This window comes from Cryptotermes secundus, unplaced genomic scaffold (assembly GCF_002891405.2).
Source record: "Cryptotermes secundus unplaced genomic scaffold, Csec_1.0 scaffold393, whole genome shotgun sequence".
NCBI classification, from domain to species: domain Eukaryota; kingdom Metazoa; phylum Arthropoda; class Insecta; order Blattodea; family Kalotermitidae; genus Cryptotermes; species Cryptotermes secundus.
In genome coordinates, this window is record NW_019723907.1 from 10606 (window position 1) to 33218 (window position 22613).

At 39.2% G+C, this 22613-nt stretch overlaps 1 protein-coding gene across 2 annotated transcripts; it reads left to right on the top strand.

The window, feature by feature from the left end:
• Positions 1-831: 831 nt before the first annotated feature.
• LOC111862062 (multiple inositol polyphosphate phosphatase 1) lies at positions 832-21856 on the top strand. 2 transcript variants are annotated; one of them, XM_023847134.1, is made up of 8 exons: positions 832-992; positions 10035-10232; positions 13372-13503; positions 14924-15102; positions 16430-16549; positions 16992-17142; positions 18651-18749; positions 21795-21856. In XM_023847134.1, the coding sequence occupies exons 2-6, from the start codon at positions 10070-10072 to the stop codon at positions 17067-17069; spliced, it is 672 nt and encodes a 223-aa protein (XP_023702902.1). In that variant the 5' UTR covers positions 832-992; positions 10035-10069; the 3' UTR covers positions 17070-17142; positions 18651-18749; positions 21795-21856. The 2 variants fall into 2 exon arrangements, with proteins under 2 accessions (XP_023702902.1, XP_023702903.1); XM_023847135.1 differs by having other exon boundaries at positions 10063-10232.
• Positions 21857-22613: the final 757 nt, after the last annotated feature.

Sequence of the window (22613 nt, forward strand, 5' to 3'; positions counted from 1 at the left end):
ACTGTTAAGTATATTTGAAAGGAGGATCTTGAGATATATCTTTGGACCAGTGGAAGAAAATGGAATATGGAGGAAGAGGTATAACCATGAGCTATACAAACTGTTTAATAAACCAGACATTATTGGATTTATAAAGGTGAAAAAGCTTGAATGGGCTGGACACATAATACGTGCCAGCGAGAATATAACCATCAAGAAAATGCTTAATACTAAACCAGAAGGAAACAGGAGAGTGGGAAGACCAAGGCTAAGATGGGAAGAATGTGTGTGGCAGGACATAAGAATTTTGGGTGTAAAGAACTGGAGGAATGTAGCATCGAATAGAGAAGAATGGCGAGCAATCCTGAGGAAGGCCAGGGCTCACAAAGGGCTGTCATGCCAGTGAGGACGACGACGACCACGACCACCACCCTCAATGTACACCCACTTGCAATTAATGTGTAGATTAGTACTAAGAGGCCTCTTCCGGGATTTTTTTTTGTATGAGGATAGGTTATTTTTCATATTTGTTCAGGAAGAAGATAGGAATTTGAATTTGGCCTTTGAAGCTTGATGTAAGAGATGGGAAAAATGCCTGACGCATACTTTCTCGCACCTTTTGTTCAGTGATTGATATTACCACCTTCTAAGAGATGCATCATTTTAACTTAAGATGGAAACATTCAGTTTCTGAATTGTGTTCTTTTTGGAGCATAAAATAGTGGTTGAAATCCAGAAACCCAGTAATTCTAAGTGTAATCTTTCATCATCAGAACCATTTATAACTGATTAACTGTCTGAGCTGTGGAACCCTTTGAATATTAATTGAAGTTGTTTCTGTTAATGTAGGGTTCCTGGAGGAGCTGAGCTCTGTAAGACAGCACACAGTGAGTGAAATCCCAGCCGCTCATAATCGCAATCCACCTGTATTGGTACACTGTACAGCTGGAGTGGGGCGTACTGGAGTAACGATACTGAGTGATTTACTGCTTTACACACTTGATCACAACCAGGTAATAACCAGTTTGGGAGATGCAGACATGTAGCATACATAGAGGTTTGCCTGGTTTCAAACCATATTTGATCTGGTTTTTCAAAAATCGTTTGTGATTAAGACCAAGAGGATGATCAACACAAATCCTTTTGTGCCATAATGTAAAGGGATTAATAAGCGAGCGAAGCCTGTCTGATGAAAACAGCAAAAGAAGAACACTTGCTACAAGAAACGTTTAAAGATAAAGAGCCTCGAAAAGAAGAGTTCAAATACCGAAATTACTTTAAAGATTCCCTTCACTTTTAAATTAGTTACTTTTAAAGAAAATTTGATTGGTTAAAAATTACATATTCTCTGGAAACTCATTGAAGAGTAACCAGAGTGAGGCAAAGAGTGATCACGTGTCAATCATACTTACGACATGTGTATAACTTATGTATGAGTTATACAGAGAAGAATTCAGCAGACGTATACTCGCCAGTTTAGACAAGTGGTTCGTGTCAGTCGATAGAAAATGACAATTATAATTCATCTTACGTCATTCGAGAGACAATTGTTTTTGTTAATTGTTGACATAACCGGTATGTAAAGCTAACGACCGCCCTAACCATCATTCTGGTCTGAAACCTCGTTTCAGTCAGGTCGTAGTCTCGTTCGGTTAGTATTCAAAACTTGACGGAATTATACTTGGTTACTGATTATGTTATGTCAAATTAACTGAAGCAAACTGTCTTACTCGTCATAACCGGATAATCGAAGCAGTTTTATGTACACATTACGTTGTACGTGTATTATACACGTATCATTCACATTGCTCGTCGGTGTGTAAGTTGCACAACGATCTCTCGAAAATATGAATGATGTGCACAATTAGTGTGACATTTACGCCATGGTAAATAAAGCTTAACGGCCTGCACGATCACTGTCTAAGGCTGCCTGTTCAAGGTTCTAATTCTTGCTTTGTCTCTGTTACTGCATCCGAAATAATAATGTTCTCAGATTTCACAGTTTTCCTCGTTTGAATTGTGAGTAATTTAATGACCTATTTCAGCTGCATTTCCTGGCTACAGATCCAGAGGTCCGGGCTCGATTCCTGGTGCTACAAGATGTTCTGAGAAATAGTGGGTTTGGAACGGGGTCCACTCAGCCTCATGAGGATAACTGAGGAGCTGTTTCAAGGAAATAGCGGCTCTGGTCTAGAAAACCAAAATTAACGGCCGTGGGGATTCGTTGCGTTGACAACGTGACACCTTGTATCCACTAAAGTTGGCACTAATTTCGCCAACAAGTGGCGGCCGCTCGGTCGGTATAGTTCGCTTGCGGACTACAGGCCACAAAATTATAGTTATAGTTATTTCAGCTGAATATATTATTTAGCGCAGAATAGAGAGAGAGGAGGGTGGAAAAGGAACGGGAAGATTTGTGTTTGAGAGATTGAATCTCTGCCGTAGACTCGACTATCCTAAAGAAATTTTTAATGATTTCCTTAAGCCTCTCCCAGGCGAAATATAAAACAAAACATTCAAATATTCCATGTCCATTTCCATCATCCAAAAAACATTCCTTCTCATTTTCATAATTCCAAGCAGTTTAGATCCAGGTGTAAAAACAATAATCAAAGGGTTCTGGGAATATGTTTCAAAGTCCACTTTCCTACTACACAAACTTTCAGTCTTACAAATCCTGTGTCGTTAATGTATTTAGATTATGTGTGCTGGGTTCATGTACCGACCGGTCAACGATTGAATCCTACTAGAGTCAAGAATTCTTTATTGTTTCCAGTCCTAATTACGTTTCAAATTAGTGAAAATACTGTTCTTGCTGTCAGCAGCAACAAAAGTAGTAATAGTGGTACTATTACTTGGTCTAAGTATAAATTCTGTTCACACTGTCAGATTAGGCTTAAATTGAATGTTCTGAATCGTCATCAAGTTTTTAACTGTTCATAATGATAATGATGATGATGACGATGATAACAATTTGATTCAATTCCTTTATTTAAGTGTCTGCAACAGGCGAGCACTGAGAGCGTGCATAACAAAAGCTAGACTAAGGCTAGACCTAGGGCCGCACCATAGCTCAAGCGGTTAGTCGCTGGTTTTCCACTGCGGCGGCCCGGGTTCGATCCCGGGTCTGGTCAAGTGGGATTTGTGGTGGACAAAGTGGCGCTGGGGTAGGTTTTCTCCGAGTACTTTGGTTTCCCTTGCCAATCTTCACTCCACCAATTGCTCCACATTCACCCTCATCTATCATCTGGGGCTGGTACAATAGCCCAGAAGTGGCCGCAGTACAAGGGCTTAGTCCCACCCCACTAGCAATAAAAAAAAGGGATGCATGCGTCACAATCGTCTCCTGCGATGCTAAAGATGGTTGCGATGGAATTTCTCAATTAAATTACGTACACAGAGTGAAGCAGAAATATCAACAAACGTAAGAAGTAAAAAGAACAGAGTAAGGTAAGCCTACATGCAAATATAACAATGAAAGAATCAATATGCCTGTACGTCAGGTGTATATTTCAAAAGATCTGAGATTCCTCTGTATATTCTGATATGAAGTTCTAGAAACAGAGTTGTTTCATAAATTTACAACACATCTCACTTCATGCTACATGCATAGCAAATCTCTGTACTTACACCGCATACCACGGTAGAGTAAGAAGCAATCCTACTTCGTATTCTGAAGGTTCTGCGTTCAAATCTCTACCAATAGATCGGTTCATCTTGGTGAAAATTTTCGCGGTTTTCATCTGTCCCTCCAGGGAAATTTGTTGACAGTGCCTCAAATTCGGGCAAAATTGTTACCTTCCTCAGCGTTCCCAATTCATTATTCATTGACTATCCTACTTCTCGAAGCTACATTGTCTGAGCTAGTGACAACAACGTTATGTAAACTGTAGCAAAGTACATATCAGTACGGGTGAGATATGACCCTGAGACGATCAGTATAGCAAATTTACAAATAAACTAATGGAAAATGATAAATGCATATGGAGATTATGGATCCCTCAATTTTTGTTGTATATTTCAGTGACGTTGTAGGTGTACAGACCATATAGTGTCGAAAGTATTGATTATATACAGAGTGTTTCATGACTTTAGGGAATAACTGCAGGAGGTGATTTCCAAGGTCTTTGTGATCAAAAAAGTTCATATAAACATGTGTCCGATTTTGGACGGTTACGGAGTTATGACCGTTTTAAACTTAGAATAGAAGGTAACGATTATTGACAGTAAACGGTACAAAATAATAAACCAGCATAATACACGATACATTTAAAGAATGAATGTAAAGTTAACTTCGTGAAATTACCTTTAATTTGAATTTATTGGTGCTTAAAGCTGATTTTGGAAAATGCCACCTCCGGCCGTAACACAGGCTGCCGCTCAGTTGTGAACCGCGCCGGACATACCAACCCACTCCGCCTTAGGTAGCTCTCAAGTGTCGAGATAACGAGAATGCTGTCTGTAGCTGGCTAAACATAGCGACCCGCCAGCGGACAGACGCGGTTCACACGAGGGCGTGTACGGGAATGAAAAAACGGTCATAACTCCGTAACCGTCCAAAATCGGACACACGTATATATGAACTTTTTTGATCACAAAGACCTAGGAAATCACCTCCTGCAGTTATGCCCTAAAGTCGTGAAATACCCTGTATTCGTATATTCATATAATGAATAATGAACTGGAAAAATTTGGCAGGAAGTGATTGTGGCCTGATCGAGGTACAACCCCGGAATTTGCCTGGAAGGATTGAGGAAACTCACTGAAAACTCAATAGCCTCTATCCGGGCCAAAATTTGAAACAATAAAGGTCAAGGAACTTAATTCGAGACCAACCTGATCATGAATTATATAGGCCTATTACTATTTTCCGACCGCCTCTGTTGTCTTGTGGTCAGATCCGTTGCGCTGACCACATGACACCCTCTATCCGCAAAAGTTGGCACTAACTTCCCCGACAAACGGCGGTCGCTCGGTCGGTATATTTTGCTTGCGGACTACAGACCACGGAGTTATTTTATTACTGTTTTCCCCTCATAGCTTTTACATTTCTACCCACATTACTGACATCGCTTATCTTTCTTTTGGGAGGGATGTCTTATAGAAAGTATGTACAAACAATTGCTTAACTTCGCGAGATCAAACAGCCTTGCTTCGAATGAGAAGGGCCTCGAATTCTCCCTACCTGTGCGTGAAGTAGCACGTGGATTACACGCCGAGAAACCGCGCGTAACTCGCGAAATGAACCATGGAAAACTTTTCAAAGAATGTTCTTAACTATGTCCATACTATTGGGAACTCAACGGTGAAAAGCGAATTTCGAGAACATGGAGACAAAAGTCGACATGAAAATTCATGTCTTAAGTTAAACGTTCATTTTAAATTAATCAATCTAGACCGGAGCCGCTATTTCCTCGCAGTAGCTCAATTATCTTCATGAGGCTGAGTGAACCCCGTTCCAGATCCATTATTTCTCAGAAAATCTGGTAGCGCCGGGAATCGAACTCAGGACTTCTGGATCTGTAGCCAGGAACTCTGACCATTAGACCACAGAGGCGGTCAATCAGGGACTCAATAGTAAGAGAAATTATTTAACAAACGATGAAACGTCCCGTTTAGTTTATTAAGTTCATTGTCAGATTGGAAGCCAGACAGTTTTCGCGCAGCCACTGTTACCTATATTCTGCATAAGAACACCGATGGAAGTCAAATTTTTAACAAAATCTATTGCCATTCATAATTCCCTAACTCTATATTGAAAGGGGCTACTGTTGCTCGCACCTCCACCATCTCTCGTCTCTCCCATACGTGATAGCCCCTTATACACCCTCTTATTACTTCCTGTCTCTTAGGTAAACCATTTTCTGAGTATACATTGTCACATGATAAAGTGACTGTAGACTCATTGACCACATATACAACTAGTTACTACACTTCACAAATCATTATCCCATTGAGACTAGTGTTCTCAGTCTCTTACAATTTCTACTAGTCGTTTCCTGGTAACGGATTTTTACACTGTAACTGAGTATCACTAAATTACAAACTCGAAATGTCGCTGTAACTACAGCACACATAAAGTTTTCTGTTTTCACTGCTCGTTTCCTGGTACCGGCTTCTAACAGTGGAGATTCTTCAGCTTCTGTGCTAACTGCACCGACTAAGTATTCTCTATACAGACTCCCTTACAATTCTCCCTCTAGTAAGAGAGTCAGAGTCAGGGTTACTTTACGACTGGCAGTTTACCGCTAATCAGTTTTTCTTGGTGACAAGCCCCTTGAGACTCATGACCAGTAACTTTCATCAATGGGAAAACTTGCGGCCATTATCCTTATGTAACATCCTCTCTGACAAGACGATGGGTCCGTCGTTTACAATTGCTGCTGGCCCTCGCCACCTCAACCATTTTTGAGTCTGAGTCCTGCGGGACTTATGACAGTATTTTACTGTCTCAAATTCGAGACTCCCCCAACCTAGAGGGACAGGTCCCCGTATTTATATCCCCCAGAAAAAGGGTGGCCCAGTTATACCTCCAGGCACTGGGTTCCCCTTTCGTCGCCTCCTACAAATCGCTGGGCTACGGTGGAGGTATTCGAACCCAGCTCCTCCACACAGGGTTCTCCCTTTAGATCGGCTGTTGTCGTTATGACACGTGTTGCATAGAAAACACCGTTTCCATCAATTCTTCTATTGTTGAGTGCTGACCCATTGTTGCAGAGATGTGTTTGCCGCAGAAACATCATGACCAACAGTTCCTCTGTTGTTGCGTGTTGATTCCTTGCCATGGGAACCTTTTGTTCGTGGCCGCTACCCAGTAATGGGTCTACATGCTACAACATACATTTTCTGACTATACTTGAAATGGGTTCGCGGATCCCTGTCTGATGAACAAAGTATGTGTCAATTAGACATCACATGTGTGATGTGACGCTGAATATTTGATAAAACTATGTGCAAATAACACATGAATTAATTCTTAGTGCAAACAATTGGTATATGTCCTTCAATGCAATGACAATGACATATTCGTATCCTTCAAAAACACTTGTTTTCTTTATACCAGCTGATGCTGGAATGGGTATATAAAGTAGTCCATTTTACTTATGATCATTCTGAACTGAAACTTCTGTTTCAGGTAAGTACTGGATAAGTTTCAGATACGCGGTAGAATTAGTGATCTACATACAACCCTTTCCTCCACAGTGAACATGAAATGTCTGATTAATTAAGCACCATAATCTATTAACAATATACAAAGATAGAACACAATGTTTACAACTTTCCCAGACATTTGCCGGTCTACTAATCTACCGGATACATTTATCTGTCGCCTGTATGTAACACCCCAGTGACAACTGCCGGTTATGTGATTATTTGTTAATTACTCATAAAGCCACTATACACTAGACATCGAGGCGGTTAGTTCACAACACGATTTGATCCTTATGTGCTCATCCTCAAGTCGTTACATGTGAAGATTTTTAAAAACTTGTCTACGATTAACAACAATCACCAGAGCCTCGGCAACACCTACTATCTTGTGGATTTCTGTGGTTTTCCTCAGTCATGCAAACATTGGAATAATACCTCAAGTTAGGCAATGCCGCTTTAGTCTACATGCTTTTCAATTCATTATTCACTAATGATCCTCTCATTTAACGTTGCAGTCTGCGATACTAATCTATGTTCTATCTTTATTCCTGTTGTCCTAACTTGAAGCATAGGGCATTCATGAAACGCTTCATTTCACTTTAGATTATTAATCTTACAGACAGTAGGTAGGACTCCTTGGAAGGGGGATCAGCCTGTCGCAAGGCTGCTGCCTACACAGGATAACACATACAGAATAAACGCAGACGAACATGCATGCCTTGAGTGGGATTCTAACCCACGATCCCAGTGTTCGAACAAGAGAAGACAATGAGCTATTAAGAGCATCGTAAAATAACTCAGAAATAAGTAAATAAATAAGGTAGATGAGGAAACGCAGAAGCACAAATAGCTAATTTAAAAGAATGTATTTTCCGAATTCTAGCATGTACGAGTAAATCTCTTCTCTCTTGTTTAAACTAACTGTAGTGTGGATACGTTGAAATGCTGCTGGCATATGCCCAAAAATGTGCATAAAATTATGCAAAGCTAACAAACAAAACAAAAAACTCCGTGGTTTTAGTCCGCAAGCGAACTATACCGACCGAGCTACTGCTGCTTATCTGCGAAGTTAGTACCAAATTTAGCGGATAGTGTGTGTCGCGTGGTCAGAGCAACGAATCCCCACGGCCGTTAATTTCGGCTTTCTAGACCGGAGCTGCTACTTCCTTGAAATAGCTCCTTGATTATCCTTAATTATCCTCACGAGACTGCGTGGACCCCGCTCCAGACCCACTACTCAAAATCTGGTAGCACCGGGAATCGAACCCATACTTCTGGATCTGTAGCCAGGAACTTTGGCCTCTATTCCACTGAGGCGGTCTATGCAACGGTAAACGTCAAGAAATGAACTGCGTCACGACACAGAAGACAGGGCTGATTGGAGAGTAGTGGGGCTCAGAACATTTATTTAAGCCACATCGGGATACTATGTCACCAGCAGTACATATTTCCCTCTTTTCGAACTTGAATGAATGTATAAAGGGTGGGCCTTCTTGGCCCTTGCACCATGACCACAGTGATTTATTGTGCATCCCCTTCTGATTATCCCCTCAACAATCCTGTGCTCCAATTTGAAGAGGTGTCCTTTGAGGTGACAGTGTCCTGTAAGTAATCCTACCACCCACCGTAGCTGGTTCCTGTTTAACTTCAACAGTTCCTTCGCTCTTTTAGTAGAGGGTCCTCGTATGAGTCCCTTTGCTTGCCTGAGTCCAGTCAAGGATCCCCAGTATTTCTTGTGCTTCATATTTGTCCAGTCCCTGATTGCCTGTCTGGCAACTCCTATAGAGATGCCACAGGCTGGTTCAGGCCCTGTGCATGGATGTTCAGTTCCAATCTTAGCTAATTGGTCTGCTATTTCGTTTCCAGCAATACCCTCATGCCCCGGCACCCATATCAGTTGTACCCTGTTATGTTTGGCCAGTCCATGAGAGTTTGGTGGCAATCCCAAATCCATTTTGAGTTGATCTGGTGTTTGTCAAGTGCATTAAGTGAACTTACTGGGTATTTGGTGACACCTGCATGAGTTTTTGTGGAGAAATAACTCACTGAAAAAGTATGCAATTTATTTTAAAACGAATCTGTTGATTAAATTCAAAATAAGAACATGGAGACTGCGAAAATTCAGAATGGTTTTGACAGCAGTAATTATAGAAACACTGTAACTGTTCACGTGAACTTCGATATGAAGTTCATACTAAAAAATTATGTAGGAGTATTTTCTTTGTTGAAATTTTCAAACGTAGAGACGGTGCAAAACATTGTGGTTATATCTGCAAATCTTTCAATACAGGATGTCTACATTCAAGCAAATACACCGAGAGATAAATAAAAAGCACATCATTCCACTATCGGCTCCATACAGATATTAGCATTTAAAATAAAATAAAATTATTAAGTTCTTCCAAGAAAGTACATCAGAATACTGTCTACACATGTTAAGTGGACACGGGATTTGGATTGGTAATCGGATTTATTGGACATTTTAACACACAACTCGTGACTACACTTTACAAATCACTATCAAACAAAGAACAGTGTTCTCAGTCACGGCATTCACTGTGCTGCTTGGTAACGTCTTCCAACAGTAGACGTCCGTCTGCTCTCGGGCTCATGTCCTCACAGGCTGGTGGCCATCTCACACCAAACTCCTACTCTTCTAACTGCTGCCTCACTACTCTCCCATTAATGGCAGTCGGTCCTTGTTATATAGCCTTGGCACGGACTGCACAGAAAACACCCCTTTTAGCAGTTACTCCATTGGTGTTGCGTATTACATGGCTATTATAGAGGAATGGCTGTTTCTCTGGCTCCACAGTCCTTGTTTTAAGAAAATATGCCACAATAAGTACTCATTAAAATGTATATTATTTACAAATATATCTTGTTTCATTGTCTGCCATCAGCTTTGGATTCATTCTCTTCATTGAACAGAAACAGGATGATAATCATCGTGTTGTCGGCCACTCTTCTGGCAACCCTCGCGGCTGGCCAGAGTCAAGACTCCTGTTATGCCGACCAGACAGACCCCTACATCTTGTTTGGCACTGCTACACCATATGAAGCTGTGAGCAATACAAATGCAAGCTATGTATATATTGATAGTAAGTACTGCAACATCTCTTACCCAAGCCTACCTCAAGCTTAAAATCTGCTAAATATTTATTACTGTAGCCTGTAGTTTTGTATGGGTGCATAACTTAATCTCTGACATAATGGGGAAGAACACAGATTGAAGGTATGTGAGAACAGGGTGCTGATGAGAATATATGGACTGAAGAGGGATGAAATGGTAGAAGGTTGGAGAGAACTGAATAATGAGCTCTATAACTTGTACTCTTCGACAAGTATAATTAGAATCAAGTCAAGGTGGATGAGATGGGCTGGGCATGTAACACAAATGGAAAGAAGAGGAATGCATGTAGAATATTGGTGGGGAAGCCACAAGAAAATAGATTGTTAGGACTATACAGAAGTAGGTGGGAAGATAATATTAAAATAGATCTTAGAGAAATATGATGGGGTGCCAGATTCTTCTGGCATGGAACAGGAATGAGAGAAGGGCTATTGTGAACATAATAATGAACCTTCCGGTTCCATAAATTGTTGAGAAATTCTTAAGTAGCTGAGTGACTGGTAGCTTCTGAAGAATGATTCAACTCGATGAAGTTAGTTAAATAGACCTTGGGATAACTTCACTTTCACAATTAAAAATAGGAGATCAAAAACGATGTCCTGGTAAATACAATCAATTACAAGTTGTAGTTCAAAGTATCCCAAACATAGAATAAGCAGTCTTAATCTTTCTGAAAATTGTTCATGATCTGAAATTGATATTTATCAGAATCAGCACCAAAACCTTTCATTTATGTCTTAATTCTTTTAAGTTTCTATCTAAAGCTGTGGAGAAACGTAACAAAGAAAATTAGGCACCTTTCTTACTTAGCCAGCTGCACTCAAACAACATAATCTAATACCAAAATGTCTGTATGAAAGAAAACAAGGCATTCTTTAGCAATGACCGCCATTTCTGGTTGATACCGCTGAAATTTAACAAATTTTATTACCTCCATCTTTGTCTCCCACACTTCATATCTGAGCAGGAGAAAATATATGGTGCCTACTATTTCCTCTATTGCCCAGTGATTATGGCTAGCTTTGTCTAACAGGCTCAACTTAAGATCCTTTCCTCTTTCTTGAATTGATGATGGAAAAAGATCCAACTTTGGGAACATCTTATAGTTTAAATTTAACTAAGATAATGGACAATGCCCAAGACAATAATTTTATAAATAATAACAGACCAGTGTCACAAACCTTTCAAGGATCAATGATTTTCATTTTTCTTCATCATATAATTTAAATGCCACGTTCTGGGTCCCTACTGCAACCATCAGTTTGAAATGTATGCAGACCTGAGGCTTATACCCTTTCAATTACAATACATCTCTCAAAATCTATTTGTGTGTGTCCCTGTATATACGTATACATAGGCTTACACTCTACTAAAACAAATATCCTCCTTGCAACATATTTGTGAAGTAAGAAAAGAAAATGGTAAAGCTATCCCTGTAACAGGCCATGGAGACCCATAGGTTTGTGAGACATAGAGGCTGCCACATTTTCTAGACAATGAACTCATAGATGGCTGTAAGGTTGTTAGCTTTACACACCCACCACCCTTTAGCCCCACAGGAAGATTCCTGGTACTCATTCCTGTTAGAGGCTAAGTCAACCACAGGGTTGGAAGGATTAGGTAAAATGAAAAAATCAACCTCATCAGGACTCAAACCTGCAACCTTCCAGCTTGTAGCACCAGTGCCTCAACCAACTACCGCTGCCATGTGCATGTGAATAAAAATTGGCCACATAAAGTTCAAAAATATATTTAAATTACATGTTGCCAGAGTCAAGGTACTCATAAACCATTTGCTAGATTGTACTGATATTTCATTAGATTTTGGAGTCATCCTAATTCCATTCTTTTCCGAGTTATTTATTACCGGTTATGTGAAATCAATTAAAAATTACTCATAACATTTAGTCACCATTTTTCATAGTTTTCAAACAGATTCACCACCTTTTTCTAACATTCCATGCAGTACATGTGCCACCAGTTTTACAGCCCTGTCTTAGAATCTTCAACAAAACTGCCATATGTTGTGTTAATATGGTGAGATGACTGAATGCAATGAAACCAGATTCACATAAAATTGGAAGTCATTAAATAATTATTAATTAAGAAACTGCTTATATTTTATAGTATAGCAGAGCACAGTAGTAGTAGTAACATTAATTATAATATGAATCACAAAGCTGAATTCAACATATAAAACAAAATAATAATGACAAATAAAGCTGGATTGGAGAAGCATGGATTTTTCTGAAAGAACAAAAGCTTAGAAAAATTAACTTCCTTTACTCTGTCACAAAGGAAGCCAGGATAGCATAGTTGGTATAGCTACTGGCTTTGGGCTGGCAGACTGGGGAATCAGAATTCAAGTCCCACTAGGGTCAAGAATATTCTCTTCTCCACGTCATCCAGACTGGCTCTGGGGACCGCCCAGCCTCCTATCCAATGGGTACCAGGAACTCTTCCCTGGGGGAGGGTAAAGCGGCCAGGGTGTGAAGTTGATCACTCATCTCCAAGTAGTGCCTCAGTCAAGTAAAATGTGGATCTATACATCCACTCCCCCATGCACCTTCATGGTATAGTGCTTAATTAGTTAAGTACAGAGACAACTTTACCTTTTCCTCTGTAACAAATCAGGTGCTGGGTAGATAAGGCCCCACCTTGAAGACCAAGGATGTGGTAATTTTCTGCCTGGTCAGGGACGTCTCATACCTCAGGGAAGAAAATAAATGAGTGGGGAGTAATGGTGATGATTAGTATGGAGAACTTAAAAAAAAAAATGCTCCCCTGCCACTCTGGCTGCTACAAAACTCATATGAAGTTACCTGGAACTGAAATAAGGCTCCAATGCGAAAACAGTGGCTAGAAACTGATACTAGGGCAGAGAAACAATTGAAATATATGAAAACAACTGCATGTTCTACAATTTATTATATTCCAGAAGTCAACATTTTCAAAAGGCTGCTAATAAACTGTTAAACCTTCTCAGTACATGTAAAGTAACAGTCGCCACATAAAACTTCTGTTCCATAATATTCTGCAGATGCAGAGTTTTTTTTAATTAAAAAGTTCGTAACAATGTTTGAAGTTAATTTATCTGTTGCTTACAGAATGTGAAGCTAAGCAGTTCTGGATTATATCTCGTCATGGCACGAGATATGCTGATGCTGATGAAGTTGATGAACTGAAAGATCTTTATGATCTCCAAGAGAAGATCATCAAAAATCATGAAAAAGATGGAAGTGAGTAATGGTAAAAATATATCAAAGGAGCTAATACTAATAAAAAAAGGATAAACACATTAAAAAAGATGGTGGGGGATTTAAGATCAGGAATCTTCTCTGAATATCAGGTCAGAGGAATGAGAAGCAAAGAAATTCAGAATTACATTCTCAATAGATCTACACACACAAGTTATTAAGATTCTATGACATTTACTTTCCTTTATATATTTCAATCTATATAACAGAGTTGGCTTGGAACTGTACATTAAAGTTTATTCAACGATTTATTTTACTAGCAGAGAGAAGAGAAATATAACCTCAAAATTATACATCATTGAAATAGTTGTAATTTTTTACATACAGATGAATGTCTTGGGCAAAATCTGTAGGCATGTTTACAGTCTAGCTTCATATGAAATGTAACATCTCTAATGATCCATCAGTTACTATCAATGCCAGATTCAGGCAGTCTGCAAACCTGGAGCATATGTATCTTAAAGATCCTCATGTAACTGTTGCAATACATACAGGGTTGTTGGGTATTTAAATTTAAATGGAATATGATATGACTGAGGATTACAATAAAAAATGAACTTTAGGTATACTTGTCTTAATTTAAAAAATGAGAAATTAACATTACAGCCCTCAGACAACTATGCTGCTGCTCATAGATTAACTTGGTCTTGCTTATAAACAGCAAACTAAAATGATGGTATAGATTTTGCATGCCAGCATATTTATATTCAACAGAAGTTGCATATTTTGTTAAGCTCCATTACCCCATCAGTTTTCAGGGCCTTGCATTAAGTAACACTAGTTTCCTTTCCACCTCAAATGTATTGAAGCTCTCATGAATATATTATTTCTTGTAAGAAATTTTGCAGCAGAAAGATTGTGGTAACAGCAGGATCTTCATAACAGATTTAATGAATATTCATTAAACTAATTAAGAAGTTATTAAAACACATAAGCACATGCATGGACAGCTTGGCAGACATGATAGAGCATTAAACCTGCCTTTCCTCATAAATAAGAAAAGTAGGTTAAAAACATAAACCTATGCCAATTAGTTTTTTACAGTCTCACGTGCAACATTAAAGTTCTATAGAATTTATTAAAAGATATTCACTTTAAAAGTTTTTCACTATATGTTTCAACCAATGTGGTCATGTGTTAAAATTACTGGAGGAGGAAACTGCTTTATTCTATATTGTTGCTTAGGCTGTTAATATATATAAGTTCCCTCGATGTGCGTGTGTGTTCAACATGGTGGGTTATATTCTCTCCTGTTGTGTGTTGAGGTGCTTGTCTCGTTTTTTAAGCCTATCCTGAACACAATTATCAAGAGGTCTTTTAAATATAACACAAAACTCTAGTAAAAAGGTTGAGATATTGACTACTTAACTAATGTATGAATTGTCCTGTGTTCCAAAACAAGGTGGCAGTTTATGTGCCAAGGATCTCGAAAACCTTAAACTGTGGACTCTACAAGTGGTCTCAAATGTGAAGCGTGATCTTACCCCTCAGGGCTACAATGATCTTTATCGCTTGGGTAAACGCTTCAAGAGCAGGTTCCCAGCACTGTTCAAACAAACAGTGACAAAGGACTCATTTAAGGTGAGCAAACTGAGGACTATAAAGTACAGTGTAATTTCTGAACATCTTGTTCTCTGAAAAAATAAGGATATTTGTACCATGAACACCTATTTTGTTGACAAGATAATTATATCAAATGTCACAGAGAAATGAGTAGCACTCCAGCACTCCTACTCCATACCCTGAAAGTACCTTCTGTGGTTTCTTCAGTCTTGCCAAACAAATGCTGTGATAGTATATTCAAACAGAATACAACAGTTTCTTACAACACACTTTCTAATTCTTCAATTTTTAAGATGCAACATAACCTCCACAACTGATGTAGAATGAACAAATCACAATTGAAATAATAAATAAAAGCATTATAATTTTAATTCAATAAGTTACAGGAACTTTAAAAAATAACCTCTGTATGTACTTCTGAATACTTCTATGTGAAAATAGAAGCCAGACAAATTTATAAATTACAAACAAGATAACTCAGTGATATAGCCATATGCAGTTTCTGCTGGGCTACATCTCCATTATCTGAAAGTTTGGAAACATAATCTGTAAGGTTCATACAGTTGTCACATTGGCGTTTTTAATCACATACATTCAAAATGTGCGCACATCAAAATTTCATAAACTTGTTTACAACAGCAACAAACTCCGTGGCCTGTAGTCCGCAAGAGAACTATACCGACCGAGCGACCGCCACTTGCCGGCAAAGTTAGTGCCAAGTTTAGCGGATACAGGATGTCGCGTGTTCAGCGCAGCGAATCCCTATGGCCGTTAATTTCGGTTTTCTAGACAGGAGCTGCTACTTTCTATTCAAGTAGCCCTCAGTTATCCTCACGAGGCTGAGTGGACCCCGTTCCAGACCCACTACGTCTCAGAAAATCTGGTAGCGCCGGGAATCCAACCCGGGACCTTTGGATCTGTAACCAAAAACTCTGACCACTAAACCACAGAGGCGGTCTACACTGCAGACAGTGTTTACAACAAACAGATGGAAAATTAACACAAGTGTAATGTAACCAGTAAGCTATATCTGGCTTGATTTTTAAGTAAAATGAATATATGTGCAGTATCATTTTTAAGATCTTAACTATTTACACTAATTTCAATAAGATTTTGGGTTAACTGTAAACGTATAGCCAGCTAGTAACATGAAAACTATTTCATAATAGTAACAACCATTATACATTCCTATGTATAATTATTTCACTGCAATGACATTTGAAGAATGCTTTAAATGTCTCTTCATAAGTCTGATGTTGCAGGCTTTACACCACTTCTCTAAATCACTACAGGGACATTTCAAGATAGCTTAAATATAGCGTCATCATGCGATGTTCCTTTTCAGGTCCAGTTCACCACAAAACAGAGAACTGCAGCCAGCGCCATTGCATTTGTGGATGGATTATTTGGAACTGGAATGGGTTTGGAGTTCCCAGAAGCCCTGGAAGATGACATGCTTATTAAGGTAACTTCATAATTAATTAAGACTTTATTTAAATTGAATTTGGACTGTAATAATCTTCACTTTGTAACATATGACTATAGTCAATGACTTTACATTCTAAAAGAATATTTCCAGTAATCTTATTCTTGGTGAATACAAAATAACTTGTAGAATATTTAAAAATTGTATCATATTCATATGTTACCTCTGATCAAGTATTTTACCTACAATAAATGATCACAAATTAACTAATGAATCAATTTCAAGTACTTCAGAAAACACTGATACAGTTAAATGTGGCTGCTTGGCTTCATATTTGCTGCTGTTAATTTTTTAATAACCATTCTTCATGTCAATGTACTACATTGTATCACAGTCAACGGTGCACTATTCATAAACTTTAAGCATGGCTTTGATGAAAGTTATCAAGTTCACTGCTAAAACTATTGGATTTATGTTGCAGCCATATGCCAGCTGTAAAAAGTGGGAAAAAGATGTTGAAAAAAACAAAGACACAACAAAGGAAATGAAAAAATTTTAAGACAGTTCCACAGTGACAACACTTGTGGGATCTGTGTCCAAGAGACTCGGATTTTCCAAGACACTTGACCTTGGTACGTACATCCTGCACTTGGAATTCAGCCATAAAGCAGACAGTTTCCTTGAGTCCAACAATTGCATTGGATTTATATGGCAATTTACTCAGCAATGTTAGCAGAAAGACATGGTTCCCAGCATTATGGGACCACTGTCTGAGTCTGAGTCTCATTTTACGACCGACAGTAAGTCGGCCAGTCTGTCTTGGCATAAAGCACCCATCTGGGGCTTGCGACCAGATCTTAATTACTGTTTGACAGTTACGGTCTTGTTTTATGTGGGTACCCTCTCTGATGAGAGGACAGGTCTGTCTTTTGTATATGCTGCTGGTCCTTGCCAGCGCAGTCCTTCTCGGGTCTGAGTCCCTTGCTATTCGAAACCATATATTACTGTCTCAAATTTGAGACATCCCTTTTCGTAGCCTCCTACAACTTGCAGGGTCATGGTGGAGGTATTCGAACCCGCCTCAACACAGGCAACCACTGTCTGTCAGAGTTACTTTATGACTGGCAGTTTGCTGTCTGTCAAAGTCAAAGTCATATTGCGACTGATGGTCAGTCAGTCAGTCAGTAAGTCTTAGTGTCGAGTGACCAGATATTTATTACGGTCTCGTTTATTGTGGGGCGCCCTCTCTAACGAGAGGACGGGTCTGTCATTCGTACATGCTACTGACTTTTGCCAGCCAAGTCTTTCTCGGGTCTGAGTCCCTTGGGACTCGCAACCATATTTTACTGTCTCAGATTCTGTCTGGTACATTCAACCCCCATATATAGGTGTTGTTCGGACTGCTTAGTGAACACGTTTCCCAACAGTTCGGTTTCCCCGCTGCAACGTAATGAACCCTCTGTAGTCCATCTCCGGGGAAACACGTTTGTTGTTTCGGCAATCTCTATGCAACGGTCTGTTGGTATTCGATTTGTCGCTGTGGGAACTCAATGATTTCCACGTATTCGTTGTCACGGAAGTATATGTTCCCACTGTAGTCGTTGCGCAGCGATGGACGTACTATAACACATCACATTATTATTGTAAAACCGAGGTTTTAACTGATTTAGTCTTTAATGACTTTCAACTAAAAATCACTGAACTCATCAGAAACATTAGAGAAGAATGTAAAACAGTGGCAACAGAAACAGAATGCAGCACACTAGCCTAGGGGAAAGAGAGGTTTATTAACACCACTACTGAGATGGAATAAGGGGGGAACAGGCCTCATAGCTTCATATCTAAAATGATAATAAACACGAGTGTCAAACAATGTCACAACAGTTACCTGTAATTAAATAAATTAAAACCTAACCTAAGCTCAATTAATGACAGTAGCATTTCACCCACATCAAGTGTAATAGCGACATCACTGTGCCCCTTGCAGCCATAGTTACAAAATAATATTTCCTCTACACCAGATTACAAAAGCACTGTTCTTTATGAATGGAGACTACTGATCATAGGAGAGATTTTGGAGACACATGCAAGTTCTTACACCATATTGCATTATGGGTGATATTTTAACTTTTGTTTACAGATGACATACTCTTAATGTATTCTGCATGTCGATATGACAAGGCATGGCACTTGGATAGTTTCTCCATGGTGTGCTGCCTTCACTGAAGATGATCTTAAAGTAAGTTCTATCGTTCCCCTATTAGTTTAGGAGTAGATCCCTCATATAAACAAAAGAAAGGTTCTTCCTATTTGTACTGTTTTTATTAGCACGTTGCTATGGTGCATGCACAATACCTTAATTCCAAAACTGACAATCATACAACATTTCCAAAATGCACTATGGATGACACACATTAATGTGAGTGTAGTTTGTACAGCTCAGAATTAAAACATCCTCTTCCTCCTTCAGGTGTTTCCACTTTCACTAGTTCCTGTTGTCACATTCTATCATTCCAGTCACCTTCCTCTAAATACAGGGCAAGTTCCTTTCTTTTATTGCTAGTGGGGTGGGACTAAGTCCCTTGTACTGTGCCCACTTCTGGCCTACTGCACCAGTCCCAGATGATATGTGAGGGTGATTGCGGAGCAATTGGTGGTATGAAGATTGGCAGGGGAAACCAAAAGTACTCGTAGAAAACCTGCCCCAGTGCCACTTTGTCCACCACAAATTCCACTTAACTAGACCCGGGATCAAATCCAGGCCACTGTGGTGGGAAGCCAGCGACTAACTGCTTGAGCCATGGCACGGCCTAAATACAGGGCAAGTTGGTATAGGAACAATTCTTTAGATTTTGTTCAGGAGGTACTCACTTTGAGTCATCTGGGACACTATTTAGCCTGACTGCTTCTTCGGTTTCCTCAGTCCTACCAAGTAAATTTTGAGATAGTACCTCAACTGTGCCACAATTACATCCATGTTCATGCTTTAAAACTCACCATTTGTCAGTCAACCTAGCACATGACATTGTATAATATAGATACTGACAGTATAGTATAATAAATGACAGAAACAACCACCATTTAAGTTTCTTTTTTCCCATTTTTTTGTTTGTAAAACACTAATAACCATTGTGCTTTCAGTTCTACCACCCTAAGTTTCCAGTTATTGTCTAGTGAATTAGTTGTTCATGTATGCCATCACTGCAACATTTTATGTTCTATCCCTTGAAAATCTTTTTGATATATGGTAACACATACCAATGAATAATAGTACAAAAGAGTTCAAAATAATTAATATTCTAGTATTTGACTTAAGCGGCACTACACAAAGCAAACAGTAAGTAGGTATTATTGCATGAAAGAAGAGCTGGAAACCTTCAGCATGAACACCACAGGATGCCACATGGAAAATTTTACATACCACTCTGATCTGAGTTACTGAATGATAATAATTCAACACACTGTATAAGACACACATTTCCTTTTTATGTTAAAACACATGGCAATTCATTTTTCATCTAATGGGGTTGAAAAGGAATGTGACATATTAAAATAACAATCATTCTTTCATTCAGGCTCACATTTCATCACAGAAAAGTGCGAGTAATTATTATAACAACATATGGCATGATGCATAGAAAGTAGCATTGTTGTAATATCTGTAGCAATATTGCATCAGTTAAATGCAATAACAAATGTGATTTCATATATATACAGGCATGCTAATAGTCATACATACACCACATACAAAGTATAACAATTCTGTTATGCAACGCATGTTAAATTAATAAATTTCATAAAACTGGCATGACGAAGAATAACTTCACCATATCATGGGATCATAAAATACCTTTCACAGAAAGAGCCTAAAGCCTCACATATATTTTCTGTCATTGTCTTTACATTCTTATTGACACAACTGCTTCATCTTGCTGTATTTAAAATTTATACCTAATAATTAAATATGAAGTTCCTGAATCCTCATGTTTTGTCTTCTCCTTGGCAAATTTTTCATTGAATCCCTAATATTACAGAAAGTGCAGCTTTGTGATTAATAGAATTTAATATACAGTATAAAGAAATAATTTTGCTTTAGATCAAGCTAATTAAAGGCAACTGACTAAGACATGAACCATCTTCGTCTGCAGGAACACTGGGATCATGGGTTCCAATCCCACTTGAGGCAGGGATGTCTGTGTGTATTTATTCTGTGTTTGTGTTGTTCTGTGTGTAGGTAGAGGCTTTGTGATGGGCTGATAAGCAGTCCTACTGACTGTGTATGGATTATGAAACTGCAGAAGCAGCCAAGATCCACGAGGACTGTAGAGCCATAGACAGACAGACAGATAGATAGAATGCAGGACAAAATTATTACAGTGTCATTATCTTACAGCTTCCTGCAAATCAATGAAATCTTCAGGCGTAAATCTTGAACACTAACCCGGCCAAGATGGGGCAAAGAAATACAGACTGCTAACATATTCAACAAGCCTATCACCTAAAACATGACATATAAAACTTGCTGGAGTTACGTGACTACTCCAAGGCCTTTCTAGCCCACCATGCATAAGACCCCTCTCAATATCTTCTGCAGATGATACATCATTAGTCATTAAATCAACTGAACTGACATGAACAAGAATGGACAGATAATATGACAAGGGTATGAGCTAGACTTTTTTACATGTTCACAAAATACTGAGTAGCATCTTCCCACTTATATTTTCCAGACGATAGGCTCACAGATGGTGGTGAGGTTGTCAGCCTTACATGCCAGCCACCCTTTAGCCCGAGGAAGATTTCTGGTACACATTTCTGTTAGGGGTTGCATCAACCCCACGACCATTAGTGTGGCTGGAAGGATTAGGTCAATTGAAAAATTCAGTGAACTCATTAGGAATCGAACCTGCTATCTTCCAGCTTATAGCTAGTGCCTCAACCAACACTACCGCTTGCCACATTCCAAGGGATATACAAGCAAATTTCATTACTGCATCGTTTAACTCCCAAACTACATCTGTACTTATGAAAATTCATATAGTTAATGTACACTGAATTTTATTGAAAAAACCATAATTCGAATCACATCAGGATATAAATGACAACAGACAAAGATTAAACTCTTGCCACTAATATATCTATTTGTGCTCTTTCAATGTTTTTGCTACCATTCATAGATTATTCTATGACAGACGTCATTTAGTATCAAGCTGCCATATTTTCCTTCTTGTGGGAACCTCAACATAAAGTACCCAGAGTCTGAAAGTCACTGTAAATTTTCCAGGCCCTGGAGTACATAGAAGACTTGGAGTTATACTACAGCACAGGATACGGCAATGACTTGAACAAAAAGGTGGGCTGTCCCCCTGTCAAGGACTTTATTGATCGCTTCAGGTGAGTTTGGTATTTCTCACATGGCACAATTATGGCTAAGGATCTTCAAGCAAGTCTGTGGCAAATCCCAGATTATGAGTCTGATCATGCAGAAATACAAAAGCATAATCTGGCAGGAGTAAGAACATCTCTCTCTCTTCTTCATGGTAATGGATACATAAATCAAGGCTGCGCCATAGCTCAAGCGGTTAGTCATTGGCTTCCCACTGCGGAGGCCCAGGTTCGATCCCGGGTCTGGACAAGTGGGATTTGTAGTGGACAAAGTGGTGCTGGGGCAGGTTTTCTCTGAGTACTTCAGTTTCCCCTGCCAATCTTCATTCCACCAATTGCTCCATAATCACCCTCACCTATCATCTGGGGCTAGTAGAACAGGCCAGAAGTGGCCACAGTACAAGGGACTTAGTCCCACCCCACTAGCAATAAAAAAAAATACATAAATGGACAGTTTGGGGGCTACCACTGAGAAGTGAATCTACTTCCTTCCCTGGCCTGGCATGGCACATTTCAGATAAAGACATGCAGTGCCATATAAGCTGCATAACATGTATAACTCACTCTAAGCAAAGCACTGGAGTGTTTATTTAATGGGGGGAATCATCATTTTACCTTCTTCAGTTTTTGTGGTTAGTACTACTGACAGGCTGGAGCATTTGCCATGGAAACAAGTTAGGTCTTGTGGACTGTATCTGTTTTCAGCTTTCATGTTTCA

Excerpts from the sequence above, each read along its gene's own strand:
- LOC111862062 (XM_023847134.1), top strand. The coding sequence starts at position 10,070 with ATGATAATCATCGTGTTGTCGGCCACTCTTCTGGCAACCCTCGCGGCT. Across the intron at positions 10,233-13,371 it reads AAGCTATGTATATATTGATA|AATGTGAAGCTAAGCAGTTC; the intron begins GTAAGTACTGCA and ends TGTTGCTTACAG. Across the intron at positions 13,504-14,923 it reads AAATCATGAAAAAGATGGAA|GTGGCAGTTTATGTGCCAAG; the intron begins GTGAGTAATGGT and ends TTCCAAAACAAG.